The sequence below is a fragment of the Oryza brachyantha genome, chromosome 1, assembly GCF_000231095.2.
Source record: "Oryza brachyantha chromosome 1, ObraRS2, whole genome shotgun sequence".
Lineage (NCBI taxonomy): Eukaryota > Viridiplantae > Streptophyta > Magnoliopsida > Poales > Poaceae > Oryza > Oryza brachyantha.
The window spans coordinates 33,194,987-33,218,293 of record NC_023163.2 but is presented as its reverse complement, the minus strand read 5'-3'; the positions used below and the strand labels follow the sequence as shown (position 1 = coordinate 33,218,293).

The 23,307-nt window shown below is 39.8% G+C and overlaps 4 protein-coding genes across 6 annotated transcripts; 3 read left to right on the top strand and 1 right to left on the bottom strand.

Moving 5' to 3' along the window:
- Positions 1-3,470: 3,470 nt before the first annotated feature.
- Positions 3,471-7,422, top strand: LOC102709326. Of its 2 annotated transcripts, none has more exons than XM_006645268.3 (15): positions 3,471-3,638; positions 4,145-4,303; positions 4,387-4,495; positions 4,580-4,723; positions 4,846-4,950; positions 5,463-5,546; positions 5,707-5,822; positions 5,905-6,006; positions 6,083-6,196; positions 6,418-6,474; positions 6,563-6,629; positions 6,712-6,765; positions 6,845-6,919; positions 7,009-7,044; positions 7,137-7,422. In XM_006645268.3, exons 2-15 carry the CDS (start codon positions 4,275-4,277, stop codon positions 7,251-7,253), a joined length of 1,209 nt encoding a protein of 402 aa, XP_006645331.1. In that variant the 5' UTR covers positions 3,471-3,638; positions 4,145-4,274; the 3' UTR covers positions 7,254-7,422. The 2 variants fall into 2 exon arrangements, with proteins under 2 accessions (XP_006645331.1, XP_015697603.1); XM_015842117.1 differs by lacking the exon at positions 3,471-3,638 and adding an exon at positions 4,031-4,047.
- Positions 7,423-7,668: 246 nt separating this feature from the next.
- Positions 7,669-9,831, bottom strand: LOC102709610 (protein DEHYDRATION-INDUCED 19 homolog 5). Its single transcript, XM_006645269.3, has 5 exons — positions 9,612-9,831; positions 9,025-9,137; positions 8,448-8,525; positions 8,136-8,356; positions 7,669-8,017 (listed from the first exon to the last, which is right to left on the bottom strand). Exons 1-5 carry the CDS (start codon positions 9,694-9,696, stop codon positions 7,909-7,911), a joined length of 606 nt encoding a protein of 201 aa, XP_006645332.3. The 5' UTR covers positions 9,697-9,831; the 3' UTR covers positions 7,669-7,908.
- Positions 9,832-14,091: 4,260 nt separating this feature from the next.
- LOC102709888 (pentatricopeptide repeat-containing protein At3g48250, chloroplastic) lies at positions 14,092-19,241 on the top strand. Of its 2 annotated transcripts, none has more exons than XM_015832573.1 (2): positions 14,092-15,819; positions 18,691-19,241. In XM_015832573.1, the coding sequence occupies exon 1, from the start codon at positions 14,121-14,123 to the stop codon at positions 15,807-15,809; it is 1,689 nt and encodes a 562-aa protein (XP_015688059.1). In that variant the 5' UTR covers positions 14,092-14,120; the 3' UTR covers positions 15,810-15,819; positions 18,691-19,241. The 2 variants fall into 2 exon arrangements, with proteins under 2 accessions (XP_015688059.1, XP_006645333.1); XM_006645270.2 differs by having other exon boundaries at positions 14,092-15,829.
- Positions 19,242-20,725: 1,484 nt separating this feature from the next.
- On the top strand, positions 20,726-23,249 carry LOC102701607 (protease HtpX homolog). The gene is made up of 8 exons (XM_006646670.3): positions 20,726-21,110; positions 21,222-21,279; positions 21,516-21,583; positions 21,947-22,126; positions 22,286-22,382; positions 22,479-22,585; positions 22,666-22,799; positions 22,894-23,249. Exons 1-8 carry the CDS (start codon positions 20,943-20,945, stop codon positions 23,033-23,035), a joined length of 954 nt encoding a protein of 317 aa, XP_006646733.1. The 5' UTR covers positions 20,726-20,942; the 3' UTR covers positions 23,036-23,249.
- The last annotated feature ends 58 nt before the right edge of the window (positions 23,250-23,307 follow it).

The window sequence follows — 23,307 nt, the reverse complement described above, 5'->3', positions numbered from 1 at the left end:
TATTAAAATTTGATAAAGTAGATGGTATTTTTGTCTTTTCTTTGTATTGGTACACGTGGGAGGGATTAAAAATAATTTTATTTTGAAACATCGGGAGTAGCACGTTATCCTGGTAGTACCAACTTGAATAGTTGGTCACATCTGGTGTACTTGAGTTGAAACTCTGTTCAGATATATAGCCAGGTTTGGCACGCGTCCATTACGGTCTTTAGGCGCCCCATTCAGCCCCGTTTAGTTGCAAAAAATTTTCGCAAAAACATCATATTGAATTTTTGGACACCTAAATAAAACATTAAATATATATGGAAATTAAAACTAATTATACAGTTATACGGAAAATCGTGAGACAAATCTTTTAAGTCTAATTAGGACGTGATTAGCCATAAGTGCTACAGTACCAATATGTACTAATGATAGATTAATTAGACTCAAAAGATTCGTCTCACGATTTTTAGGCGGAATCTGAAATTTGTTTCCTAATTAGAGTACGTTTAATACTTCAAATGAAAGTCCAAAAACTTGATTTAATTTTTTTGCAAAAACCTTTTGCAAACTAAACGGGCCTTAGTTTCAAAAAGTTTTCGTGAAAACATCATATCGAATTTTTGGACACCTAAATAGAGCATTAAACATTGACGAAAATAAAAACTAATTGTACATTTATGAGAAAAATCGTGAGACCAATCTTTTAAGCCTAATCAGTGCATGATTAGCCATAAGTGCTACAGTACTCATATATGCTAATGACGGATTAATTACGCTTAAAATATTTGCCTCGCGGTTTCTTGGTAGAATCTGTAATTTATTTTATAATTAAACTATATTTAATACTTTAAATGTGTGCCGTATATCGATATGATATTTTTTTTTAAAAAAATACTTGTAAACTGAACCGGGCCTAAATTCATTAGCTGAACGTACGGGCGTATAAATCTACCAATTAATCTATTTCTATGGGAATCAATGGGCATATAAAATCAGAAGAGTGAAGTGCACCAACGGTCGTTAAACTTGTATGCATATGTCATCTAGGTTCCTGAACTCTCAAAATATATTTTTGGGTCCCTAAACTTGTCCGGGGGTGTCATATAGATTCAAACGGGCTCTGACCCGCTCCATCCGCTGACATGGCATACCACAGTGGCGCCTACCAGAAGGGAGAAAAAAATAAGGAGAAGAGAGATACTGACATGTCGAACCCATATGACCACACCAACACGTATGCGCCGCCGTGGCATACCACGTCAGCGGATGTAGCGGGTCGAAGCCCGTTTGGATCTATATGACACCCCTAGATAAGTTTGGGGACCCAAAAATGTATTTTGAGAGTTCAGGGACCTAGATAACACATACACATAAGTTTAGAGACCGCTGGTGCACTTCGCTCAAATCAGAATTTCCAATGTTTGAGATGGGACAGATCAGAGAGAGCAATCTCAGTCGAGGCTGTTAGTTAGTTGTTACTGCAACTACCAATTAAATCAAGCAAACGGTCGATCGGTCATACGTACACATGGTAGAGAAAATTCGGTTGGACAGGAGTACGTAGGATGGACTCTCAATCACATGGAATAGTAAAAATAAGGAAAAATATTCCAAATAACCAAGCAACCAACACAACATCTTTTCCCTTCGCTTCCAGTTTATGCTTATAAAGCGAATGGAATCTTCGGCGTTAACTTTAGAGTTAATTTTAAGATTTTTAACTAAATTTTATTTTCAGACTTGATTTTTAGATTGCTATAAATACATATATAAAATTTTTATTATAAATTATTTCTTGTTAGTAAAATAGTCTCTATGTCTCTGAATGTTCAACGCCGTTGATATTTTTATACGCATTTTACTATTCGTCTTATTAAAAATTTATATAATTATTAATTAATATCATTTTATTTATTGTTAAATATACTTTTATGCAGATATATAGCTTTACATATTTTTTAAAAAAGATTGAATAAGACGAAGAGTCAAACATATATAAAAAAATTAAACATTTATCCAGAATGTTATTTGTTTAACCATGACCACATGTAAGTTAAGAGATAACGTACGCGAGCTGTGTGCTGTGTCCTGTCTACATCATGAGTATCGCGCGTGGATTTTAATTAAGCTAAGAAAAACCAAGTGTCCACGTTTGTACGCTACGTTGACGAAATCAAACCGATTTATATGGCTAAACGCGACGATATCTTTTATTCTACGTAGTACTGTATAAAAGTTTGGCCCGAGTTAAAGCTTTTCTTTTATTTTTTTTGAGAGAGAAAGCTGAAGAAAAGAAATGCTCATCACCTTTTCGCTTCTACTTTCGCTTGTAAACAAATATTTAAATATTTAACCTTATATTTAAATTTAATTTTGAAGTTTTTTAGTTTTGACTTTTAAATTGTTAAAAAAAATTATATAAAGTTTTTATTTACAGACCAATCAAACACCGCTCTAATTAACATGCATCTAATTTGATCCTGCCAACCGTTCATCTAAAAGCAGTTTTTAACACGCCATTTTTTTCGAATTGAAAAATGTTTAAGTTTGACGACTTGACGTGTGAGTCTGCAGCTATCCACATCAGCGTGGAGAAGCAAACAAAGAAGTCAGGTAGTAGTACCATTAAAAAATAGTACTCCGTTTCAAAATGCAAACAGTTTTAAATTATTGAAAAAAATACTAGATTAATATAAATTATTTATTTTGACTGACTTTGAAATTGGTTAGGTTTTTTCTAAGCATCCAGCTGGACGTACGTAGAAATATTAGATTTAGAAAAAAAAATAACATTCACGGCGAATGGTCATATCATGATACCAAATTTTAGTCGAAATACTTGTAGTAATAGTATTTTGGAACAGCCGTTCACCGCTGACCGTTGACTCACAGCCACAGGGATGGGGAATAGTAGTCGGTCAGGCTGGCCCAGCCAACCCAGGAAGATGAGGCAGGCAGCTAGAGCCGAGCGTGTGGATGCGGTTTCGTCAGGACCACCCAGCTCAGCTGCCACGTTGCCCATCCTTCTGCCTCACTATTATATCATCACGTCATAATTATTTCACAGTATAAATATAAAGTTAACTACTCTACATATATGAAATTATTAATTTATATATATATATATATATTAAAAATACAGCGTTTGTAATTTGAAAACATACATATAAAAAGCAGATAAATAATCTGGTCGAAAGAATACAACAAATATCACTAGATTATAGCAAAGAACTATCACTGTGACAAATTTTAGTTAATTAAGACAAAATTTTAGTGAATTATAATGATGTTTAAACTTTGCAGCCACGTGAAACGACCAAAATGGCCCTAGCGTTTTTCTGTATTCAACGTTACCGGATCAACCTTCTCCGCCTCCTATCACTACTATCATTCTTCTCTCTCTACCGTACGCGGCAGGGAGGAGGCCACAGCCGCGAGGTGGCGGCCGGCCGGCCGGCGAGCTTCCCCCCTCCCCCTCCGCGCGCTCCCTTGCGGCGAACCCACCCCCGGCAGCCTCCTCCCGCCTTGTTTGGAGCGAGTGGTATAGTAGCAGATTCCCCCTCCTCTCTCGTTCCCCCGTCCCGGCTTTCGCCCCGCCGCCTGCGCCGATCTCCAGCGAGGAGCAGGGGCGCCGTCGTCCTGCATCCTCTCCGGTGAGCATCCATCCGTTAACGCAGCCTCGTCCTCTTTCTTCTTCTTCTCTATTGTGGAATTTGCATCATCATAAACCCTAGATAGGTTCCCTTCTGGATCCGGCTTAATTTGCCCCCAACAAGTTTGGGGGTTAGATCCGCGCGTGAACTGGTTCCTGTTACTAGGTTGGTCGTTGACAGCTTGTTTGTTTTCTATATTCAGCAAGCTTGCCTGCTTGTTAACGCCCTAATTAATCCTGCATCAACTGTCTACTCTGTACCTCCCCTGCCATTACTAACCCTGCCTCCTACTATAAGTACCATCCATTGACCACCTGAAAATTTCCCATGCCTTACAAGCAAACCCCAAGGCCCTCCCTACAAAATCCCTAGTTGCCAATCGCAAAAACAGTTTGCCCATTCATTGAGGGTACTGCTACAAATTTCTCATGCAGTTTTGGGTTCAGATAACTTGGCTGTACAATTACATCCGTCTTGTTTTGATTTAGGATATTACTGTTCTTCAGGTTTGGGTTCCATAGGTGTATATACGAATACGGCTTCCACCTATCATCGTTATGTTCTCACTGCGCAATGCGTAGAAGCTGCTCTCGCAAGACTCCTCCGGCTCCTCTACTTGTACCAGTATACTAGACGATGGCCAAACTTCCAGTAGTTAGTCGCAGGTTTGTCTCGCTTCCTTTTTCCTGATCACATATATTTTTTTTGCTTCAACTTTGTTTTGATCATTTTCTTGGTGCTCATGCAGTGCAACTAGGAAACCCAACGAAAGCATGAGGCTTCTCGTAGTAACAATTATTGGGGTGGTGTTAGGTTTCTTTATTGGAATTTCATTCCCAACTGTTAGTATAACAAAGGTATGGACATTGGTTTTGACAATATACTGCACTCATGTAGTTGCTTTTGAAGAGATTGAGGTGTAATTCTTGAATATGTTGCAGCTTCACTTCCCATCTAGTATTGTTTCATACATTGAAGACAAGAACTCAGCATTGACAGCTCAAGCCATACTAAATCATGCTTGGACTACTGCTAGGAATACAAAGGGAAATGATACTGAATCAAGTTCGGACACTGCCATGAAGGTGCAGTGCTGTGTACTTGCTTTAATTCTACAATTCTGTGATTAACCATGGCCAATCGTCTTCCCCAACAAACCCTGCTATTGTTCTATTTATAACACTGCTATTGTTCCATAACTTTGTAGATTTATGTGCCAACAAACCCCAGAGGTGCAGAGAGACTAGCACCTGGTATTGTTGTACCAGAGTCCGATTTTCATCCACGCAGGTTATGGGGAAACCCAGATGAGGTATTTATTCATTCAATCTGCTTCTTGTTTCACATCAGCTCTAATTCCTATCAGGACATCTTCATTTTCTAGGATGCTCTCTCTTTGTTTCTTTTTCATTCAATTATGCTATAGTTCCACCTAAAAAGAGAAACAAAATTATGCATCTTCTTCTCATCTCCTTTTCCTTTAAATAACTTCTTATGTTGTATCTATTGTTCTCGCACCAACTTTTCAGTAATAGCTGTTCTCTCACAATTAATCCATGCCGCCATAGACTGATGATCTGAGCATGAAAAATACTGAAGATCTGTTGCTGTTTCTGTGGTGAATTCTCTTCTGGGTTTTCCTTAATGTTTCGTTAAGCTAGCTAATGGCAAGTTATAAAATCTTTTGTCAAAGCTAGCGAATGGCAAAGGGTCTTAATTTCTGCTCTCTGGCCTTTATTGTTCCTCAAATATAGCGTCATGCCCACTTCAAAAGGTTATAACCTGTATATTTGTTTAGCACTGATACTGATATTGTATTTGCAGGATCTACCCTTCAAGCCGAAGTACCTTGTTACTTTCACTGTTGGAATTTCACAGAAAGAGAACATAAACAGGGCAGTCAAGAAGGTAATTCTTGAAAATTAAACCGTATAGACTTGAAGATTTACTATATGATAATTTGGAAGTACTGTCACATTGAAAGGTTGTTTAGAACAATTGGTGTTTCTTTTTTTCCATGAAATTGTACTTGTTCACTGCCTAATCTTTTGATTTTTGGTGGTTGCAGTTTTCCGATAATTTTGCTATCCTGTTATTTCACTATGATGGTCGGGTGAGTGAATGGGATGAATTTGAGTGGTCAAAGAGAGCTATACATATAAGTGTTCGGAGACAAGCGAAATGGTACACTCTGTTCCTTTGATATCCTCTAGCTGTGTAAATTGGAAGGTGATTCTAAAGCTTATTGATTTTGCTTAAATTCTAGGTGGTATGCCAAAAGATTCTTACACCCTGATATCGTGGCACCTTATGAGTATATATTTATCTGGGATGAGGATCTTGGAGTGGAGCATTTCAACGCAGAGGAGTATGCTATTAATCTTCACTCATTAGTTTTTCAAGTGCAGATTTATGATGATCTGCTAACAGGATTTACAATGCAGGTACATGAAACTTGTCAAGAAGCATCAACTAGAAATCTCACAGCCTGGTTTAGAGCCAGATCGGGGATTGACATGGCAGATGACCAAAAGAAGAGGAGATCGCCAGGTTCACAAGTAAGTGGAAGAGCTTTCACCTGTAGCTACAGATGGCTGTAAGACTGTATGCATCTCCTCAAGATGTATAGTGAGGCTGAGACATCATTTAATCTATGATCCTAAAGATGTGCTTTTAACAAGGATACGAAATTTGAAGTCTTTGCAGGGCAAAAAAAGTATCACCCTTTTTTCCCTTTCTGGTCTTACAAAGCTATCTTCTTGTGGATTTGTTTTTATAGGGATACAGAGGAGAGACCAGGCTGGTGCAATGATCCTCATCTTCCACCTTGTGCTGCGTACGTAGCCTACTTCTTAGCCTCCTTCCTCCTCCTCTATTGGCTGATGTATATGAAGATGGGCTAACTTTTTATGTTTGATATTCAGCTTTGTTGAAATAATGGCCCCGGTCTTCTCCAGAGATGCGTGGAGATGTGTGTGGCATATGATTCAGGTATGACATGATTTTCATAGATATCATATTTCCTTTGTCTGCCCACCTCTTCGCATGGTTGATTATCTGCTTGGTTTTGCAGAATGACTTGGTTCATGGATGGGGTCTTGATTTTGCTCTCAGAAAATGTGTAGATGTATGCAGCACAGATGATTTTCAATGTCTTTTGTCCATATCATTTCCATCTGTCTCACTGATTATTTTAATATTTGCAGCCTGCACATGAGAAAATAGGTGTTGTTGATTCCCAATGGATTGTACATCAAGTGGTTCCTTCTCTTGGGAACCAGGTAAGGATCAAAAGAATCACATCTATAGAGAACTTGATACCCGAAAAGTTTTATGCTTAATGTCTTGGTCTTTTGTTGAAAACTCACAGGGGCAGTCAGAGCACGGAAGGGCGCCATGGGAAGGGGTAGGCATCCAACAACATTCTTTGCTCGTATTATCTCCCTAGCAGGAGTGTGCATTAAGCCTGTTACTGAAATTTGTTTTGGTATTTTTCAGGTAAGAGAGCGTTGCCGGAAAGAATGGGGAATATTCCAGACGAGAATGGCGGAGGCTGAGAAGTCATATTACGAGATGATGGGTGTTCCCCCGCCAAACGTAACATTTGTCCACTAGGCTATAATACCTTACCTGCTGTTAATCCGCTCACCTATTTTTTAGCCCCAATACAATAGTAGCACTTGTGTAGAGAGCTAAGCTAGATATGATGGTGATATTCATGATACGTGTAGAGCGTACTGAGACGTCATATCTATCTATTAATTCAATTTTTTTCTGCTTGATCTCTCTCCTTCCTAAGCTTCCTTTGCTATGCTGTTCCTGTTCTAATGAGGGGTGGTCACAGGCTCACAACCCTCCTTGATGTTTCTGCCATTTTTTTTTTTGTCAATGCTGTGGTGTTTTTATTATTATAGCTTAATATTATATGCTGTGACCCCAACCAGAAACATTGTTTAGTCTTACTCACGGGTGGAAGATGCTACCGAGTCAGCTGGAACAAAAGATTCCTATAATGGAGTTTTTTTTAATATAATGTATAATAAGTATCCTGGTATTGATATGAGGTATGGCATATTCCCCTGCTTGACAGTTCATTCATATAGCAAACTTGGAGGCGAAGTATGCAAGCATTAATCTAGAAATATTACAGTATAATACTAGTATATATCTGTGAGCCAGGGGGGTGTTGCATATACGTGACAGTGATACATCTTGCGCTCACGAGACACAAAACATACCTAAAACTTGCTAAGTAACACTAGACAACAAATTAAAGAATTGTCGACACGATTATCTCCTGAAGAAACTCGATTCTTTTCAACCTCTCCTTGAGTTCCAGCTTGGATGCATCATCAGTTAGGGTCACACGCTGACTCAACCTGCAAACAAGAATGCAGGTTCATCTTGTTACTTGTATCGTTCCTGCCCAGGACTCCAGTAACACCAAGTATTTCATGAACTACTTTCTACTGAATAATAGACATAAATCTTCCTTACCTCTGATCATCTGAAATCGTTGAAACTGCAATTTGAGTGTTTGTGTTATCCGAATTGGTGTCAGTTTGAGCCATGTTGCAGATAAATTGGGAGAGTAATGGATCAGGTGCAGGATCTTGGTATGTCCTGTTCATCATGTACTGTGGGGGCCCCTCAAAGTAGGGGTCTGGATTGTTAGAGGGTGTAGGCCATGAGCTGATGGGCCTAGAAGGTTTCCTCCTCTGACATGACATGGTCAGATTCAGAATGATGTTGATCAGATGATGAAAGGGAATGTAGCCAATGGTTCTGAAGCAGGATTAGTAGTGGTACCTTCAGAAGATGAGAGTGTTGAACTCTGAAATGGGCAGCCATGTCTCTCCCTATATTGTCAGCGCACAATGGGCATACCTGAATGTCATCAGGAGATCATTAACCGATCATCGAATGAGCTTCAGAATGGAATGCAAGTTCACAAAATCGAGCTGCTTCCCATTTGCTAATAATCAAGTTTAACGTAGATTTTAATGTAGTGTGTGCATGCATATCCATCTTTTCTGTAAATTATTTCTGGTTAAAGCAGGAATAATTTCATCCAGAGATGACAAGACTTCTCAAAAAGCTTTTCTTTTATGAGAGGAAATTAGCATATTAGGAGTCTCTGGAGGAGTACAACTCCTGATTGCTTGTTCACAACGTGGTCCAAGAAAGGTACTGCTGTGTCCTTGCATATACTAGAACAATGATTACTATCTCGTACTTATGGATGATATCCATCATGAGCAATTGATTAGATTAATACTAGGCTTTGATTAATGGAAGTTGGTTTTGCATATTAGTCCTTCCAAGAAACAACCCTACACACAGGGAGAGAGAGAGAGAGAGAGGACAAGTTGAGAGGCTCTCTTACAGCATTTCTGGTGTCAAAGCAATGCTCCTCCTGAAGGTGGTTGCAGATGAAGGGCACCTCAACCTCGATGTAGCAGAAAGGGCATGGAAAGTACTCCCACAATTCGCCTTCCTCTGAATCAAAATCAGAAGAAATCAATTAAAATGTTGTGTGCTAAGCCATCATTTAATCAAACTTCTCTCTTCTTTTATAGTAGTCCTTGATTTAAGAAAAAGGCCAGGTGTTTAACATTCTTCTGAATCTTGCAATGATTTCCATAAGTCAAGGTAAACGAGAAGGCAAGAAAGAAGCCTTTTTTTGTTGTTGCATCTCATGACCAAACCAATGCTTCTAAATGCTTGCAAACAACCACTTAAAAAAAGTGACAGAAAACCCAGGGAAAAAAGGAGAAGGCAAAGAAAGGCCGGAGAACTACATGAAACTCTTGCAGCACGATACAGATACAGAGAACAGTTCGAGAGCAAACATGACTGAAGAGAAGAAGCAATAAGGCAGTGGATGAACAGAACAACAGAAACTGTTCATTCAACAACTGAAGGAACAGGGAGTAAAACAGTGCAACAAAGAATGGTTTGCATGAATCATACCTGCAGGGTGGGGAGGAGGGGGTGCATAAGGCTGGTGCCTCCCTGAAGGAAGGAAGCCATAGCTGTAGGAAGCCTCCACCTCCATGGCTGAACCTGAACCTGAACCTGAACTTGGAACTCCACTGCTGCCCTTCTCTCCTAACCACTCTACAAGGAGAACAGCTGTGCTGAGATGTGTAACTGAAAGGCAGCAAGTGAGTGGAGAGTGGAGTTGGCTCTCCTTAGCCTCTTCCCTGCATATATATGGCTCCCAAGGGCCCCCTTTTCTGCCCACATAAATAAATGTGTTCTCCATTATTGGTGGCCAAAAAATGATAGAAGAGAGGAGGAAATTGCATAAAGAGAATAGCTGACTAGAGAAAAAGAAAAGCTCATGGCTACGTGCGGTGCAAGGAATTGTCTTCCCCTACGAAGGAGTTGTTTTCATGAATTCAGCCAAAAGCAATGACAGCTGATTCGACTACTGACCGAAAAAGATTTTAGAATCAGACGGTCACCGAATAAATGATGTTGTTGTTTACACAGATTAAAGAAAAACCATGTACCCATTGTCTGAATTTCGAACAAATAAATTATAAGAACCGACTTAATCTTGACATCTGAAGAGGCAACTAGAACTTAAGAGTGATTTCTATTGTTATACTTTTCTCATAGCTGTACCCATAGCCAGGTCATTTTGCTTGCCCATTTAATCAACTTTTCTTGGATTTCACATGCCAAGTAGGATCTTACTTACACTTGTCTCCCACATGGCTCAACAGTGCAGTTCCGTCCTGTTGTCCCAAAGTGCACAAGGTTGCTTTGCGTGGCAAATCATCGGGGCCTGTGAATTTAACACATGCTCTTCTTAATCCTGCTGAGGAATTCGACACTAATTTGCTTTGAGGGTTGAACATAGTAGCATCAGCTAAGTAAACAAAAGGAGGAGAGGTTGATGAATACTTCTTGCCTGAATTGAACAGTGAATTTATGAGATGAATACAGATGCAGTGTGTAGTGAGTATCTTTCCAGTCAGCAATAGAACCTGAAAGCTACCTGTGGTGCGTGAATGGTTGTTGGTGGAAGCCATCTCATGAGAGAGAGCTACTGTTAATTCCTCAATGTACCTGGATCACCTTTATGCGCAGAAAGCTATTGCCTCTGGACTTTGCAGCCACTCCAGCCCTGTAGAAAATTAAAAGGAAGCAGCTGTGGCCACTCGATTCAATTGAATGACAGTGATGTGCATTGCATCTGCTATTGCTAGTGCCCTCTCTTTGTTTTTTTTTGCTTTCCTACTCTTGAAAGTTTTATGTAGTTGCTGGATACCTTTTTGTCTTAATAATGATTCACCTAAATTATATCTTCCTTATTGGCCCACCCCAATGTCCATCTTTCTGATTTGTCTGATTGTTGTGGCATTACACTTGAGATTTCATTAGACCTTATGCACTAATTGCACTACCTGTTTCAGTTGCAGATATTTATTTTACCCAACATAACACAAGAAGGGAAGCTGTTTCAGTGTCAAGATGATCATTCCCCTTTTCTCTGATGTAACTGTGCACATAGAGACTATTAAGTAGAATTTTGACCATCCATCTGTTTGAGCAATTGATCTGTACCATTAATTCCTCGAGGTCTGGGTAATGAGAGCATCCATTCAAGATATAGTGTGCTTGATCTGCACTCAAAGATCAGCAAAGCATCCTTAATTAAGAAAAGATTAACAAAGAATGAAAAAAAAACTATCCAGGAATTATGCAGAGAGCTACATGTGGAGTATACTATTGTTTCTGCCAAGATTCCTGCCATCTGCTGGACAATATTATAACACAGATCAAACTCTGTGCACAAAGTACAAAATCCACAATAAACATAGTTCAATAATGCTGCGTAGCTTTCCCAATGCAATGCAAATTGTGCCCCTTGAATCAAAGAAGAAGAAGAAGAAGAAGAAAAGAAGGCCATGTTGTACACAAAAGTTGTCCAGTCACTTGACAGAGAAAGCATGGATGGATGGACTCGTGTTGTCCCTGGTTAGAATAACGAGTGAACCAACTTAGTCGGTCATGATATTGCTGTCCCATTACATTCTCATCACTTGTCTCCAACCTCTCGACCTAACACCACTGTTCCACTGCATGCATCCTTCTACCTAAGAAAGCAGCCATACCTAGCTCTGCTTTCTTCTTTTAACTACCTAAGTAGTTTTATTTTTATTTTTTTCAAAGAACGTCGAAAAGGGTAGAAAAGTTTATGCAATTTACTATAGAAGAATAGAGTTGATCCACTTTATAAGGAAAATTGTACCAAAATTAGAGAAGTTTTAATCTCTCACATGTATTTTCTAGATGTGCTTCTATCAAAAGTTCACAGTTTCAGACCGAAATTTTGGATGTGCCGGTGCTTCCCAGTAGGATGTGCTTCTGGCCAGAAATTATTCAAACTCAGCAAAGAAAATGTTCAATTTCAATTTTTTTTGTTCGTTCTAAATTTCTGAAACTTCTGCCTATCCAAAATGTTTATGCATTCGGAAGTAGCAAACCATGCTTCTGTCTACGGATGGTCTTTCTAAACTTTAGACAGACTTTATTCTTAGATTCGACAGGTGTACAAACCTAGTGGATGACAGTGTTTTGATTCTTTTTACAGATAATACAAAGGAAGGAAAAAGGTTATTCAGAAAAGAAGTGCCTTTTGCCCTCTGATGTTAAGAAATTGCGTAGCAAGTGACCTGGTGTTGAGTCAGCTCAGTTAGTTCTCTCCATTTTAGATCAATTCATACCAACTTTTTCTCGGTTTGGTTGCTACGTCCAATAACTAATGTTTGTTCTTCAGAAAAGGATTACAGCGACTGATATAGGTTTTGTTTTGTTTAGTGGGTTAGAGACCAATGAGAGCATGATATTAATGGAGGAGAGGATGAATAGCGGGGCTGCAAATCCGAACCATGATGCTATCATATTCTTGTCTGCACTGCAACTCTGCAACTAGGAACCTCTCCTTTATTTCTTCTTCCCTTTTTGCCTCCATGAAAATGCATGCTACTCCTTTTCCTTAAACTTCCGTTTTCTTGTGTTTCCATTAGTTGGCAATGGGACCTACGATGCCGACAAATTGACAATCCATTTGGTTTTCAGAACCGAACAATCCATTTGTTTGGGAACTGTTCTTGCAACACTAGATAATCACATCTTTTTAATCAGGAATTTTTTAAAGGTGCGTCCAGATTGTTTTGGACCGTCCATCGGGTGCAGATCTCATGGCTAGTCTTAGAGCTTTGAAAGCTCATTATTGACTCTTATCGGAACTACGTCATTAACAAAAATATATTTTATAATGATACGTACAAAGGTAGAGTCATGTATGATTTCTTCATTAATACAATAAAGTATTTTTTATTATGCTAGTTTCCTTTTTATCCATCCTCATGCAAAAAAGTTTATTTTAATAAATGCTAAGAGTCGACTCTAAGCCGTTGCCATGCATGCCAACGGCTTTTCTATCTTATTCCCTCTCTTTCCTCCAACGTCACCAAATTTATTTACATGACGATTGACGATTGAGAGAGTCAGCTAATGAACATATTTGTAAGTGCCCATGTCTCTTATGGGTAAGAGTCATTTATCATACCATTTGAAGTCAATTAATGCTATTTATTATATTATAAGGAATGTAGTAGTGTTTACTTATACAAAGATGTTAAAAATATGTACCTGTAATATTCAACCTTGCAATATTTAAAATTTAGAGTATAATGGTTGTAAAATAATTTTACATATTCCTTAAAAATATTAGTAGAATAATATAGATATTATTTTATCTGAAACGGTCGAACATTTTCAATTTTGGTTAACACAATAGCAAATAGAGGTTTCAAATATAATTGTGGTTTTTCCCTAATAATGAAAAAAATGGTTAATATATTTTATATTATTTTGAATATTTACGAGATTCCATTATTTATATCTTCTAGAAAAACAAATGACATGCATGCACACACATGATTTGATAGTATGAATGCATACTTAGCAACATGTTTCAATTGTTTACTTATTTAGTAATATCATATTAAAAGAAAGAATTAAATAAAATAAAGTAAAATCCAATAATCAGCGGTTATGACTAAACAGATTTTGTCTTAACTCTCAATAGGTAAGATGAAGCACTCTAAAACACCATAGAAAACTGGAGTTGTATTTTGTGTTTATCATTGTTGGAACAGCGTCCCAAGACCAACTGAACAAATCATGTCAAAAAGCTCGAATTTTACACAAAAAATGTCATTCACCTATTCCAAACCCATGGCTATGGTGAAAATCTCTTCATAAAACTTCTTTATCCAAAAATGATAATTTTCATCCAAGTTCCAACTGGGCCAAGGCCTGATTCAGAATTCTCTGTTGGGCCAAGAAGAATCGGAGGGCCCAGCCCATCTAAGCAAGCGACTCCATTGCCTTCTCTCTTCTTCTTCCCCATTTCATCGAGCACCAAAAGCCCTAGAGAAACCTCGCCACGCGAAGATCATGGCGCCGCCGCTTGCCTTCTCCCGCATCCGCCGCCTCCTCCCCTTGCGCCTCTTCTCCACCTCCCCGACCCCCGACTCCGTCCTCTACTCCCTCCGCACCCTCTCCAAGGACCCCTCCATCGCGCTCGCCTTCTTCCGCCGCTCCGAGTTCGCTGGCCACCCGCTCGGCTCCTCCGCCTACAACCTCATGCTCCGCACCCTCGCGTCCCACCCGCTCTCCGCGCAGGCCCACTTCTGGCCCTTCCTCCGCGACATGAACGAAGCCGGCTACTCCATAGACCAGGGCACCTACCACGCCGCCCTCGCCTCCTTCAAGAAGGCCTCCCTCACCGCCGACTACGCCTCCCTCACCGTGCACTACGCCAAGGCCCAGGAGGACGCCAAGGGCACCCCGATCTCCGCCGCCGCCGACGCGGTCCGGGGCCTCGAGGGTTCGGAGGCTGCCGCGGAGCTCGACAAGAAGCTGGAGGGCGTCGACCTGCCGCTCACGGAGACCGCCGTGGCCAGGGTGCTCCGGGAGGTGAGGGACCATCCGATTAAGGCCCTAGCGTTCTTCAGGTGGGCGGGGCGTCAGATGGGTTACACGCACGGTTCGGTTGCTTACAATGCAATGGCGAGGGTGCTCGGGCGAGACGAGTCCATGCGGGAGTTCTGGGAGCACATCCAAGAGATGAAGGCCAGCGGTATGCATGTCGATATCGACACCTATGTGAAGCTGTCAAGGCAGTTCCAGAAGCGCCACATGTTGACGGAGGCCGTGGAGCTCTATGAGCTCATGATGGATGGTCCATACAAGCCGTCGAAGCAGGACGGTCCGGTGCTCATCAGGCGCATCGCTCTAGGGCCTTCGCCGGACCTTCAACTGGTCTATCGGGTGGTTAGGAAGTTCGAGGCAGTGTGGGAGTTCAAGACGAAGGATGTTTTTGATGGCATCCATAGGGCGCTCACGAGTAATGGGAGGTTTGATGAGGCTGCCGAGATCGTGAAGAGGATGAAAGGTGAAGGTCATCAGCCAGACAATATTACGTATAGCCAATTGATCTTTGGGCTCTGCAAGGCAGATAGGCTTGATGATGCTCACAAAGTGCTTGATGAAATGGAGGCTGAAGGGTGTATCCCAGATTTGAAGACTTGGACCATGTTAATCCAAGGTCATTGTGTGGCTGGTGAGGTAGAAAAAGCCCTGCAGTACTTTGCAGAGATGATCGAGAAGAATTTGGAGGCAGATGCAGATTTGCTGGATGTGATGGTGAAAGGTCTGTGCAGCCATGACAAGGTTGATGCGTCATACGCTTTGTTTGTTGAGATGGTGGACAAGGCCAAGTTGAGCCCTTGGCAAGGCACTTACAAGTATATTATTGGTGAACTACTAAGGGTAAACAAACTTGAAGAGGCTCTGGGTCTCCTGAGATCAATGAAAGCGCACAAATTCCAACCTTTTGCAGACCCATTCCCTACTCACATCGCCAAGTATGGGACATTTGATGATGCAAGGCAATTTCTCAAGGCCTTGACAGTAAATAACCACCCATCACCCACTGCCTATCTGCATGTTTTCGAGTCATTTTTTACAGAGGGAAGATATTCAGAAGCTCAGGATTTACTGTATAAATGTCCTATCCACATCCGCAAGCATCCTGACGTCACCAAGTTGTTTGAATCAATAAAAGTTGAGAGCGCTGCTTGATGAATTGCAGGAAAGTATTGGTGAGATTATGGCCAACACCTATTTTTTCATACTCAGTAGCTGTTGTTAGTAATCATGGTGTGTTAGTTGCTACTCGTATTAATTTTAATAAGGATATTTTTGCCGAATTACCTCTTGTGTGCCACACTTGTTTATTTTCACTGTTCACATCATTGCAACTCTGCAGATGGCCTTTACCCAAAGTTACCAATCAAATTCAAGTATATATATGCACAGTTCTTTTGGCAATTCCACTAGAAAAATTCTTAGTACCTGTAATGTTTCTTGAAGCCTTGCACATATTAAGAAAATTGGTACTATCATACCATGAGCAGAAAATATGAGAGAGAATATGTTATTTGTGTATTTGTTATTAGATGATGTTATTTAAAAGAAAAGGTGAGAGAAACTGTGGCCTATATTTGATCAGTAATTGGCCAGTTCTAGCCAAAGTCTGGATTGAAAAGCAGCATTAATCCTTGCTCAACTACCATGAGCAGTAAAAAATCCCTAGTCTGTTGCCTTAACAATGTTATGATCTTTCTTTTGCAGCTTTTTGTAGTATCTGGTAATTGATAGATCAACTTAAAATTATGCTGCAGGGTGTAGCACCATATACCAAAATAGTACTATATAATCCTTTGGTGCTCAGTGATGATATTAATTAGCACCATGTACAAAACGATGCTATATAATCCTGTACTAGAGGGAAAAACATGACAGTGCTTATGTTATAGTTACATTATTTCCAACCGACAAGCCTTTGGTTCCTATAACATGCTTGCCAAAGTTATTTTGTCAGCTGAATGTTTTCCTTTGTTATGTGCTGCTGTGGTCTAGCACTCTAGCTCTAGCATTGATGTGATTGCAGTCGCACCTTGTTGATTCTTACCATGTTGATTGTCATCGTATGGTTTCAATTTTGCATACTACTAGGAGAATACAGGAACTTAAATAATCCATAGGTTTGCTTCCTCTTAGCTTGTTGGAGAAGACTCATATGCCAGGAAATATATATTCTTTTACATTGGGCTTAATAATGGTTTCTCAAAATCGTCTGGCCTGTCTGTTGTCTGGCCTGTGCATAAATACCCTCTTGCAGCCGTGAAGGCTTGTGTGCCATGTTGTCGTTGACTGGTTTGGCAAAATGGCTGACCTGGTTCTGTTCCATTCTTTTAAATTTATTTTTTAAATAGAAATAATAGCATAGATACGATACCCTCATGTTCACATAAAAAGATATTGGATAAATGCCTGTGCTTGCATTAAAAACCTGTATTTAGAGATGAAATAAGATAGAACAAATATGCAGGACTATTTTGTAGTATTAAAGTACATGAAGTAGTTGGTAAAAAAATATACCATAGAGTTGGTGGATGACAGATTCACTGCCACCACCATTGCCTTCTTTTAGAAAAGTATATAGATATTGTACATCCTGTTGCAAACAATAGTGGTCCAGTTCCACAACAATATCAACAATTTAAAACATGACCATGCTAACATAAACGTATATCATACAACGCTGCTGCTGCAAATAATATTATAGACACAATACTTTCTTATTCATATTGAAGATAGCAAATACCGTAGTACCACAACTTGGCGATACCCGTGGACCATCGTTCTTTCAATCAACATGCCTTATTCAAACTAGAACCTATTTTGGTTGAAACATAAGTAGGGAATATCATACTATTGGAACGCTGGTGCATTCAAGAAGGTTGATACATGGTTGTGCTCTTCTGGAGTGCCCAACCCCTCTTGCTGCGCTTGATGAAATCTGAAGCTACTGAATCAACATCGATGCCATCTTTCGTCTTTTGGGCATGCACCGGCTTCTCATTTGTTCCTATTGGTACTTCCTTCATGATATTGGCATGGTTATCCTGAAATTTTACCTTTCTTTGAGCTTGGAATTGGAGTTGAGTGTGAGAGTGAGACATTGTTGTCTGGCTCCTTGTAAAGGTGTTGAGGATATGTGGGAAGGGTTGGAATTGGTTTGCAGAAGTGATGTTTTCTTGTCCGCTTTTATAGGTGGAGGAGGCTGTTAATTTTGGAAGGATAAGTGCGAATCTTATTCTCTACTTTTGACGAATTTGAGCGAATCTTTCTTGTTTCATTGCTGTCTTTCTTCATTCAAATTGTTAGGCAGAGCATGACTTAACCGTTATCTCTTGCATAATTTGGCTAGGCTTTAACTAAGATGAATTCCTTGAGCAGTTTCTTATCATTTCTAGTAGGAGGCATTGAGTTGTTTTCTCCCTTTGATTAATAAGAACTGCCTCCAATCATTGTGCTGGCATGAGACTTGCTATGTATAATGTATTGCATATTTTTGTTAAGTGTAGAAATAACAAATCCCAGGCATGTTATGTTATGTAGATTTTATTCTGTTTGTTGATTTCAGTAGAAATTTAGTGAGCAATATATCATCCTTCTTACCCAAAGAAACTGAACATTATACCGAACAATATTTGTCAAGAATTCCATTAGATTCATCTTACTAGGCATAGTGTAATCTTGTGCTACAACATGGATAAAAATAACTAGAAAAGCCAGTTTTGTTTTTTCTGAAATGCTACTTAGCTTTATTAGATGCTCACATGAATTTGAGACGATGTTCTAAAGGATTTGAAGTCCAAACTGAAGAAAGAATCCATCTGTAGATGCTGCAAGTACTATTCTAGTATTCTGTACATGTAACACGTTTCCACTAACTGAAACTTCATGTGATCCGCTGGTATTTCTTTTCTTCTGAAACAAACAATTGGATGCATTTTCCCTTTCAAGGAAAAAAAACTACTGGATGCTTTTCCTGGACTTTAGTCGACTTTTCACGTGGGGGAATAACTTACCCTTGCAGTGATTTTATTTGCAGAGAGTTGCTTGAACCCTGGGTGATATGATATGATATGATATGATATGGCTTTCCGGCAGATGCAGAAGACAAAAAACTGTGGCTGAAATGTTGATGTTGGTAATAGCCAATGGTGGTGGATAGATTCTTTGGGTCAATTCAAGCACTCCATGCTTGACGGAGTTTGGCACGATATATATTGGCAACAAAAAGAAGTGATATCATCGGTCATATATGCTCCAGATTTTTCTCCTTTTAAGATGCTTCCAGCACTCGCCAACAATAATACATGCAGAATATTATCGCCATGGGCTGATTGATGGGCATCGGCATCGGCATCGGCATAGGGACTTGTTACAGGCTGCCCTTTTTCCTTCTATCGTCTCGTGCAGTTCTGCTACGCTGCTGCATGTTGTGTATTGTTAATCTTAGAACAATAATTTTCATATAATAAATAAGCAGTATTTTTTTTACAGTTTGTAGATTTGAGTCTTCTGCAACTTCAAAAATACATTAAATTCTCTACTCAACTAGTATCCCCTCTGTATTTTAATGGATTATATCATTGACTTTTTGACACAAGTTTTACCATTTGCTTATTCAATTATTCAAAAACTATGTAAATATATGAAAATGTAAGTTATAATTAAAATATATTTAGTAATAAGAAGAACAGTCAAACATGCACTGAGAGCTAACGTCGCCATATATTAAAAAATAGAGAGTAATATTAAATCAATCTTTTACTTTTTACTTACAATGTTTGATTTATTTAAAAAAATTACGATTAATATTTTTGTTTTTATTAGATGTTAAATTATAAATAGTACTTTAAATGTGACTAATTTTTTAAAAAAATTTAAAAAATTTCTAAATAAGACGGATGGTCAAACGCCGGTGGGACAGAGGGAGTGGTTTACTACGAATAAAATAAGAAAAATAAGGTCCGAGAAAGCCCAGCCTGCGAGCCTAGTGCGTACCAGGATGGCCCATAAAAATAAGAATGAGGTCCACACCATCTAAAATCACAGCCTGTCGTTTCTTTCTTGAGCTACATCTTCTTCCTCCTCCCGACGCCGCCATGGACACCAATGTCACGTCGCGGCCAAGCGCCATGGTCCTTTCCTCTGCTGCAATGCAATGCAATCTCCTTGGTCGGAGCTGAGACGTCAGCCATGACTCAGACACTGGATACGGTGCTTAAAATCTCTACTTTAAATATTAAACTACTAATATTCTCTTTTCTCGTCTACTCCTTACTCTAGTCTAGTCTAGGTATTTCTATTTTATTTACGGATCTAGATTTAAAGGAAAAGATGGTTGTCTCTCAATAAATAGAGAACGGATGGAGGGAGGAAAGATATGTGAGACTAAAATAGAAAATCCACGAAATTGATTGGCGAGATAGATAGATAGTGCTATAAAAAAAATACAAATATGAATTTTAGAAATAATTAATGTTTGGAATTGGAATGAAGAGAGTAACTTATAATGCAGTGACAAGAGGTGTGCCCTGTACGTAATTAGCAATTACTGTATGTATCTCCACAATTGTGCCATTCAGATTGGATGATGATGATGCATCGTCAATTATGAACCAGGTTTTTCAAAGGTAAAGGCAACTCTTCCATGAGGAAGTCTAGGCTGGGTAATTAAGCGGTTTGAGATGGAACACGTCAGTGGATAGACAGACAGCCACGTACGTGTTGATCTTGTTTGATACTACGAGTGGTGATGTTTTCTTGCTTGCTTCATTTCGCATCACTCGTACCTGCATAATATCTACTCCCTGTTACAAGATTTTTAACTATTTTCTTAGTTCATTTTTTTCTTAAGTTTAATTAAATCTAAAGAAAAATATAACAACAGATTTAACACTATATTAGTTTTATTAAATTTACCATTAAATATATTCTAATGCCATATATATTTTTATTCTGTGTTAAAAATATTTAGTATGTTTTTTTATAAATATGGTTAAACACTAACAACAATTAAAATGCATTATAATATAAAACGGACGAAGCACTAGAGTATATGTGTGTGTTCCTGTAGGAACCTTGGAGCACGCGTGCTTTGTTGTTTATTGCAATTCGCGAGTTGCATCATCTGTAACCATACAAAAAAGGGTTAATTGGCAGAATTATTTTTTTCTTGCTGAGTAGAATTATTTTACCAAAGCAGAGCAGAAATTACCGAGCTTTAGTGGTTGGTGGTGGTCGTCGTCTTCGCTGTTTGCTTTGCTTTGTTCTGCGTGCAGCTTGCCCCCACTCATGGCGGCGGCGGCTTGTGCTCCCCGCCTCCTCCTGCCGCCGGCCTCCGCCGGCCTCCCACGCCAGCACCGGCACCGGCCCCGCCTCCAGGTCATCTCTGCCCGCGCTGCCTCCGTCGCCGCTCGGGGCCTCGATGCTGACGACTTCCGACACCCGCTCGACAAGCAAGTGGGTTCTTGGTTTTGGTTTGCTTTTTCTCAAGTAAAGTAATTTTATGCTGCTTGCTCATGTACCTGTGTATATAATGATTCTTGAGTTTCTCCTTCCTTTGCGCTGCAGAACACTCTGCTGCTGAGATCAGTTCCGGGGCTTAATGATATGGGCAAGGCTTTGCTAGGTCACCCACTCACTCAACAATTCCCCTTTCTTCTTTTTACCTCTACTAATTCTGATTGCTTACAATGCCTTGAACCAGCCTTAGGTTACCCTTTTCAATTATGATAGTTCACTGATCAATTCCCTTTTTTTCTTACCTTAATTGAATTGGTGTTTGCTTCCAATGTTACTTACAGCTTATTGCTCCATGCTGTGCCTGTCTCATGTTTTTTTTTCTTTTTCTAAATTCTAATGCAGGACCGGTTTCTGAACAAGTTATGGTACTTCAGAACATTGGATCATCTGTGCTAGTCTCTGAAAACCAGGTATGTCTTTGTGCTGATCCTTTTTTAAACCACTTTCAACTTCTCAACTTATTATCGTAAAAACATCCAATCTTGTTGGAAGGGAAATTAGCTCCTCAAAGATAGAAAGAACAAACCAATAGCATAGATAGAACCCATGACCATGACTCCATGAGCAGTGCCTTTTACCCTATATAGAATATAAGCTATATCTTTTTTTCGTGAAAAAAAATTAAACTTGATGTAGAACATTGTATAAACGATGAGCTTACCATAAGTAACACTGATATCCAACCACCTGGCTCTACCATTTCCTGTCTGACATATCATACGATTTATTTCTCATACCATTGCAGCATTGACCCTTTTATTTCTTTTCCTTAGCTCTCAGATCTTCATCAAATCTTGACCGAGGCTGCAAAACTCTTGAACACAGACGCTCCTGACTTGTACATTCGGCAGAACCCTGTTCCTAATGCTTACACATTAGCAATCAGTGGCAAAAAGCCATTCATCGTTGTTCATACAAGCCTAGTGGAGCTGCTCACTAGAAAAGAACTGCAGGTGGGTACTGGGCAGTACATGATTGTCATCATCATCAGATGCTGTCTTTTTGGCAAGATATATGTGTTCCCTTTTTTTTTCTCAATTAACCCGCTAATTTTGAATGGAATATTTGCACTGTAAACTCTGAAGATAGTAAAGGTTTGTGTGTTTGACTAGGCTGTATTGGCTCATGAACTGGGACACCTGAAGTGTGACCATGGCGTGTGGCTTACATTTGCCAACATACTGACAATGGGAGCATACTCTGTCCCTGGTAGGCTCTTGATCTGACAATGTGCATAAATAGCCTTAAAATTGGGAGTTCACTAGTATTGATCGATCTGCTGTATATATCTTTTGATCTTCCCAGGGTTTGGAATGGTTGCTGGGTTTCTGGAAGAACAGCTCTACAGGTGGCTCCGAGCAGCAGAGCTGACATGTGATCGAGCAGCTCTTCTTGTAGTCCAGGACCCCAAGGTAATAAATCTGCTTTGATCTCGTGAATCTATTCGATGAGATGATAAATATGACCAACCGGACGTATTGATTGTCAAGAGGTTGTCATCTCTGTCCTGATGAAACTGGCCGGAGGTTGCCCGTCTCTTGCTGACCAGCTGAACGTGGACGCCTTCCTTGAGCAAGCTCGCTCCTACGACAAGGCCTCGTCAAACCCCGTCGGATGGTACATCCGGTGAGTCCCTCGCCGTCGCCGCCGCCTGAGTTGGTGGTGCTGTGTTGCTGATCAGGAAGTGTACTGTTACTGACTGTGCGTGTGTGTGGTGCAGGAACGCTCAGACGAGGGAGCTGTCGCACCCTCTGCCGGTGATGCGAGCCCGCGAGATCGACGAGTGGTCGAGGAGCCGTGAGTACAGGACAGTGCAGCAGAAGGTGATCCAGCTCAACGAACAAGATGGAGGCTATAGCTAGCTGCCTGCAAAGCCTCACCGGATTAACCACACTTGTACAAGTAGAAATCTAGCAGTATGTTTATACTCGTACATACATGGAGGTCCAAGTCAGATTGTATTCTAGGGAAGAAAACGCAAAGATGTACGTATTGATTCTTTAATAAGAGAAATAGAGTATATTTACTACATGTACGATTTCTGCATCTATCTAGCAAGCACAGCAATGCAGCCAAAGAAACATAGTTGAGGGCTTTTTTATCCTCCTTGAAAAAGTATCTTAACATATTAAGA